The sequence below is a fragment of the Danio rerio genome, chromosome 25 (genome assembly GCF_052040795.2).
Source record: "Danio rerio strain M-AB ecotype USA chromosome 25, GRCz13ab, whole genome shotgun sequence".
Lineage (NCBI taxonomy): Eukaryota > Metazoa > Chordata > Actinopteri > Cypriniformes > Danionidae > Danio > Danio rerio.
The window spans coordinates 5475151-5482500 of record NC_141045.1 but is presented as its reverse complement, the minus strand read 5'-3'; the positions used below and the strand labels follow the sequence as shown (position 1 = coordinate 5482500).

The 7350-nt window shown below is 34.5% G+C and overlaps 1 protein-coding gene across 4 annotated transcripts in view; it reads left to right on the top strand.

Annotated features, from left to right (window-relative positions):
- The window catches only part of pidd1 (p53-induced death domain protein 1), a 38220-nt gene that overhangs the window by 13959 nt on the left and 16911 nt on the right, over positions 1 to 7350 (top strand). For all 4 annotated transcript variants that reach the window (XR_015525937.1, XR_015525936.1, XM_087311411.1 and 1 more), the window contains exons 3-9: positions 1 to 10; positions 940 to 1098; positions 1228 to 1279; positions 2698 to 2899; positions 3458 to 3607; positions 5216 to 5389; positions 5820 to 5967. The exon at positions 1 to 10 is cut by the window's left edge and continues 404 nt beyond it. Coding sequence is in view for 2 of the 4 variants with exons in the window: in XM_087311411.1 (XP_087167537.1) it covers positions 1 to 10; positions 940 to 1098; positions 1228 to 1279; positions 2698 to 2899; positions 3458 to 3607; positions 5216 to 5389; positions 5820 to 5967 (895 nt within the window). In the remaining 2 variants the exon portion in view is untranslated. The remainder of the gene's footprint in view (positions 11 to 939; positions 1099 to 1227; positions 1280 to 2697; positions 2900 to 3457; positions 3608 to 5215; positions 5390 to 5819; positions 5968 to 7350) is intronic.

The window sequence follows — 7350 nt, the reverse complement described above, 5'->3', positions numbered from 1 at the left end:
GAGACGCTGGGTGAGAAACAGATGCACACTTTTTTGGCTGACTTGCTAAACATGAACATAAGGTTGACTCGAATGGTTTATTTGTATGTATTATATAAGAACTGGGCTGTTTTAATGGGTTGGATATGGACATATATCCAAACATAAACAAATTTGGACAAACCCAACATTGAGTTAAAACAATCCAGCATTTTTTAGAGTGTAATACATACATACAGAATTGTATTAAATAATAAATATACATAAACACACATAAATAGATGAAACTCACAAAAAAATGCTGGGTTGTTTTTTTTTAAAGATATTTATTAGGATTTTAATAAATATTAGGATACTTTTGTGGCAAGATGAAAATGTAAAAATTTATTTTATTTAATATATTTTTTATAATTCATATAATAATTCAAAAAAATTATAATAATTATAGTATAGTTTTTTTTAAATATTATATAATAAATAAGTCATTTTAAATGTAACTATATTTGTAACTTAATATGTTTAAATAATTGGATAATAAAAAATTTATATTACATAAATAAATGTAAATATAACTATATGGGAATTTTATTCAGATAAAAAGATAAATAAATTACATTAAATTAAATAAAATAAATAATAAATGTATTTGGTGGTAATTTTTTAATCATATTTAATAAGCTAATATTTCATGTAATAGAAAACAAACTAGATGAAAGACCAATAAATAGAATAAACTATAAAAAATAATAAAGACTATTAGAATAATTTGTTTACCAGGTTGTATTATGCAACTCTAGCATAATCTAAGTATCTAAGATTCTTTATATATTTATATAGATTTTTAAAAAAGATTTATTACTTAAATCTGGACTTTGGAAAAACAGAAGAGAAATAGCCCAGAAAGAGATATGAAAATCTTTTGCATTTTGTAATTTGCATTGGTTGAATTGTGTCCGTCAGGGTCTCTGCGCTCTCTGAGGCAGCTGCTAATCCAGAGTAATGATCTGAGGAGTGTTCCTGACTGTTTACACTCACTTCCGATGCTTGACAAGCTGGATGTGAGGAACAACCCGCTGGGGCGCCCGCCAACACCACCTCCGCTTGCCCAACTCACCCCAGGTTAGAGCCTATATTATATTGCTTTTAATATGATAATATATTCATGAAACAAATCGGATTAGAGGATGTTTTTTGATTGGTGTTTGGGTTGCTGGATGAAATCACACTGACTTTTTTTTTTACATATAGTTGTGGAAGATTCTGAAATCCCAGAGCTACATCTTGGATTCAATCAACACAGGTGAGCCTACATGTTACGTTGCATAGACAGCAGAGGGCTCCAGACTAACATTTGACCACTCGCTTTTATTAATTCAACAGACTGTCATCAGTTATCAGCCAACGACACAGTTCAGATGTTGTATTGTCAGTTTTTTTGTTCCTTGTTCCTCACCTGAGTAAATCTCTTTTTTTTTTTTCAGTTTCATTCAGTTTCTAATGACACTATCACATATTTTTCAAGAAAACAGCTGCTTTAGAACTTCAAATGATCAACAACCTTAGTTTTATATGTCTTAACAATAAAAATGAAAAAAAAAATCAACTCAGGTGAGGATCGAACACGGTTCTTTGGGCATAGTAACCCAACGTGCTGACCACTGGACCACAATGGCACTGCAATGCTAGTGTGGCCGGAATAATACTTATAATTACCCTGCAGGATACATTCTGCTCATGGGGCTGCGAGACAATAAATAAGCAGAGCGGAGCTGCGGCAAAATAATGGATAAAAAGAGTGAGGATATGGTCAAATAAATAAATAAATTTTAAAAATTGCGACTGCTGCTTTCTCCGTTCGCCATGCTGGAGAGGAACAGTCTGCGCAAAAGAAGCGCAGAGTTGGTTTTATTGAATACAGCTCTCATCTGATTGGCTGAAAGGTACGAGTAGCCCTGACTCTGGCAGGAAAGTCTCAAAAATACACACACACGTATCCAGGGGGAGTCGTACGTGAAAGAGGATTAGCACATTCTCATTCAGGATGAACTCGCAAGTTTTAAACATTCTAAACTTTTTGTACACTCTTATACATTTGCAAATGGTGTTTTGCATTTGTGAAACGTATTTTATGAAAATGTATTTTTATTTTGTGCACGTGAAATTTTTTTGTGAATATAAATAAATATTTTACGCAGGCGAATTTGGTTTTATGCACGTGAATTTGGCTACGCATGTGTACATCGTGTCTTTTGCGTGAATTTCTTTTGAGACTTATCTGATTCTATAACCATCATGCTGTCTCATTCACACACATACATACGCGTGCTTGCTCGCTTGGGAGTCGGGAGCGATATTGTTGGACTGCCTGCTCCCGTCCAAAATAAAACCAGTTACCGACCACTCCCGCACTTTACTTGGAAATTTATTCCCACACCGCAGAAACCTGGTCAGGTCCCGCGGCTCTAGTCACAGCTCTTTTTTAAACCAAACTAATAAATGGACTGTGTGACATACAAGACAAATAAGTAGCACTGTTATGTTAAATTTTTCTTGCATTCGGGAATGCTTTTCATATGCAAGAGAATGTCATCGTTTATTAGTTCGGCAACATTGTAGTGCCGTGACCTAGCAAAATTTAGTCACGCTTGCAGGGAGTCTGGAGCGCTGTAGTATGCAGTGTACATTCAGTTATGCTGGATTCATCGTAACTCTTCTCAGTTTTCAAGTGTCTCCTGCTGGCTGTCACGTGTTTCTTCCTGGAGGGGCGGAGCTCTTGTTTCCAAGGCAATGTGTAGGTGTGGTCACTCAGCTTCAGTGGGCAGAGAAGAGGCCGGACAGGAAGTGGGTGTGGCTAGAGGAGCATGATGTGCTGTTGAGTCGCCAGCTGGAGCTCCGCCCACACGGAGCCACATTTGAGAAGGTTATTGCTTTTGTTTTTATTAATATAAATATATATGTTAAGAAATATTACTATGGTATAAATATAAATTATTTATTATCTAAAATAATAAGGAAATATTATCATAAAAAATTAAGAGTAAAATATTTACAAAGCTCAGTTTAATATTGTTTATCATAATTAATTAATATACATATTACTTACAAAATTATATTATTATTAAATAAATATTGTAGTTAATCATTTATAAAAATTATAAATTAAAAAGTATGCATTTATAATTATAGTTAATGAACACCATTTATTACATAATTGTAATTTTAGTGTAGTAGTTTAGTCATAAGGTTTATGTTTTATAAACCATAAACAAAATAATTAATAAATATAAATGAATATACGCCGTAAAATATACAGTTAACTAATAATATAAAATATATGTAATAACTGAAATTATCTTGTTTTAATGATTTTAAATGATATTCATTTCAAAAAGAATAATTGTAATTAATAAACTTATTGAGCAATAAAAATAATAAATTCGAATACGTTTTTGTGTGTTTCCCCCTGTCACTCTTTTAGCTGGTTGGGGTGTGTATTCCCTATCGTAAAACACGGAAAGGTGACGTGGTGGTTCGCAGGTTTGATGGTCAGTCTTGGACGACACTGACCACCATGACCAGAAGAGGAAGTGACAAACACAGCTGCAGGCCTGGAGGACGTCCTGCACGGGTCAGCCAATCAGATCAATCACAGACAAACAACGTATTTCATATTGCTGCTTCTAGAATGCCTGATATTATCAGATATCAGCTATATGACAAAATGACCCAAAATATTGGCTTATTCTATATCATCAGTGGCCCAAATTTCCAAAATAATTTAAAATATCGGCTTATCAGATATCAGCTATTGGCCAAAATAATTTAAAATATCGGCCTATCAGATATCAGCTATTGGCCAAAATGGCTTAGAATTTCGGCTTATCAGATACTGTCATTGGTCAAAATTGCTTAAAATATCAGCTTATCAGCTATTGGCCAAAATAATTTAAAACATGGGCTTATCAGAAATCAGCTATTGGCCAAAATAATTTAAAATATCGGCTTATCAGATATCAGCTATTGGCCCCAATGGCTTAGAATTTCGGCTTATCAGCTACTGTCATTGGTCAACATTGCTTAAAATATCGGCATATCAGATATCAGCTATTGGCCAAAATAATTTAAAATATCGGCTCATCAGATATCAGCTATTGGCCAAAATAATTTAAAATATCAGCTTATCAAATATCAGCAATTGGCCAAAATAATTTAAAATATCGGCTTATCAGATATCAGCCATAGCCCAAAATAATTTAAAATATCGGCTTATCAGATATCAGCAATTGGCCAAAATAATTTAAAATATCGGCTTATCAGATATCAGCCATAGCCCAAAATAATTTAAAATATCGGCTTATCAGATATCAGCTATTGGCCAAAATAATTTAAAATATCGGCTTATCAGATATCAGCTATTGGCCAAAATAATTTAAAATATCGGCTTATCAGATATCAGCTATTGGCCAAAATAATTTAAAATATCGGCTTATCAGATATCAGCTATTGGCCAAAATAATTTAAAATATCGGCTTATCAGATATCAGCTATTGCCCAAAATAATTTAAAATATCGGCTTATCAGATATCAGCTATTGGCCAAAATAATTTAAAAATATCGGCTTATCAGATATCAGCTATTGGCCAAAATAATTTAAAATATCGGCTTATCAGATATCAGCTATTGGCCAAAATAATTTAAAATATCGGCTTATCAGATATCAGCTATTGGCCAAAATAATTTAAAATATCGGCTTATCAGATATCAGCTATTGGCCAAAATGGCTTTGAATTTCGGCTTATCAGATACTGTCATTGGTCAAAATTGCTTAAAATAGCAGCTTATCAGATATCAGCTATTGGCCAAAAGGGCTTAAAATATCAGCTTATCGAATATCAGCTATTGGCCAAAATAATTTAAAATATCAGCTTATCAGATATCGTAATTAGCCACAATGGCTTAAAATTTTGGTTTATCAGATATTACCGGATATCATCATTGGCGAAAATTAGTTAAAAAAATATTGGCTTATTGGATATTGTCATTGCCCAAAATGGCTTAAAACATCGGCATATCAGATATTGTCGTTGGCCAAAATTAGTTTTAAAATATAGCCTTATTAAATATCTACTATTGGCCACAAAGGCCTAAAATATCAGGTTATCATATATCGGCATCGCTAGTACTGTCAATCCTTTAACATCACCCTGACACATGAATGTTATGATGTGTGTTGTAGCTGGCCTGCTGCAGTGTGTCTCAGTTCTCCTGGTTTGTGGCCGTGTGTTGTCCATTCCTGGACAGTTGCAGTGTGTCTCCAGAGGGGGCGCTGCTTGTCTCTCAATGCGACCCGGGGATCAAACTCAGTTTCCCTCCAAACTGTACAGCGGAGACGCGCACCGTCACACTGCAGGTCTGTACAATAATACAGAATTCTGAATTACATGATTCAATATTTGTGCTTATAGTCCTATTTTTAATACGAGAAATTATAAATAATATTATTATATTAATAATAAATGAACCAGAGTGAATATTATTTAAAAATAATAATATTAATTATAGTTTCCCATATTATACTGATACTGTACTTTTGTTATTTATACTATAAGGTATAGTTAATACAGTTAACAACTAAGTTGATTAATAAAATCTCATTAATAAAACATTTAAACAATACAGCTATGGTTTTTGTTTTAGATAACAATAGTAATCTGAGTAATGCTAAGAATTTAAAAATAAAATAGTAATAATTGTTTGCTAGCAGCTACTGTTCCAATCTCGAATCTTTCAGCTTTTGTTAAGTTAACTTGATCCATTTGTGAGTGTGTTTTCTCCCTCAGGTTCTGCAGGTGGCTCTGTCTGAGGTGCAGGATCTGGCTGGAGACCCTCATGCCAGTGCTGGTCCACTGCTGCGTCTCTCTCAAACTCCCAGCATGCACTTCCTTCAGCCAATCAGAGTGCAAGTTCCTCTCCCACCTGGAGTGACAGGTACTGCATCACATTCCCTCCAGTCTGATCTCATTACAGTCTGAGAGATTTACATTCACACACATTAGAGCCTGAACATGTTCTAGACATTAATGCTGGTAATCACTGAGGAATGTGTGCAATGAGCTGATTATATACAGTCTTCATCTTCAACACTGGATCTGCTGTTTTAGTGTTGCAAACCCTTTTGTCAAACTAGTAAAATGGCAAACTGTTTTTTTTATTCGTCATTAGATGATCAGTTTTTTTTTCTAATGCACGAATACTCAAACAGTTTTTCAGCTGAAATTTGTAGACATAAAACTGAGGAAGGCTTTGTGCCGAAACGTCTGTTTGTCTGTTATCACCCGTAAAATGTAAGAAAAAGTAAAAATAAAAACAGTATGAAGCAATTGAGTGCGAATCATTACCTTCTTTTGAATAATAGTAATGATCAGATTAACGCACCAAACCAAAGAAGTAACTAAAAAAACGCAAGCGCGCAGGACAAACTTCAGTAACTCTAGATATAAAACTAAAATAGATGCAGTGTGAAACAGTAGAATCTTTGTTCATATTGCATTCACACTGTTTGCTAAATATTTAATAAATGTATGTATATCAGGGATGTGATTATTCCATATAAATAGGCATTTCAGTATTTTCCCAGCTCAGTGGGTTGACCCCTGTAATTTGAGAGGGTGGGGTAGGGGTCTCAGTGAAGTTCATTGTTATCAAAGCAGACAACCTGGTTGTTTGCTCTTTCATTGTTCATCATTGTGCATAAGAAGGAGCAGTAACTGCTTAATTCTGGATCTCATTCAGAAATGCAATTGTACACCTGCTAGGCTACTATGTATACAGGGTGGGCCATATATATGAATACAAGTTAATAAAATGGGAATGGTTGGTGATATTAATGTCCTGTTTGTGGCACATTAGTATATGTGAGAGGGCAAACTTTTCAAGATGGGTGGTGACCATGGTGGCCATTTTGAAGTCGGCCATCTTGGATCCAACTTTTGTTTTTTTTAATAGGAAGAGGGTCATGTGACACATCAAACTTATTGGGAATTTCACAAGAAAAACAATGGTGTGCTTGGTTTTCACGTTACTTTATTCTTATATGAGTTATTTACAAGTTTCTGACCACTTATAAAATGTGTTCAGTGTACTGCCCATTGTGTTGGATTGTCAATGCAAGCCTCTTCTCGCACTCTTCACACACTGATAGCAACACCGCAGGAGAAATGCCAGCACAGGCTTCCAGTATCCGTAGTTTCAGGTGCTGCACATCTTGTATCTTCACACCATAGACAATTGCCTTCAGATGACCACAAAGATAAAAGTCTAAGAGAGACAGATCGGGAGACCTTGGGGGCCAATCAACTGGCCCACGACGAC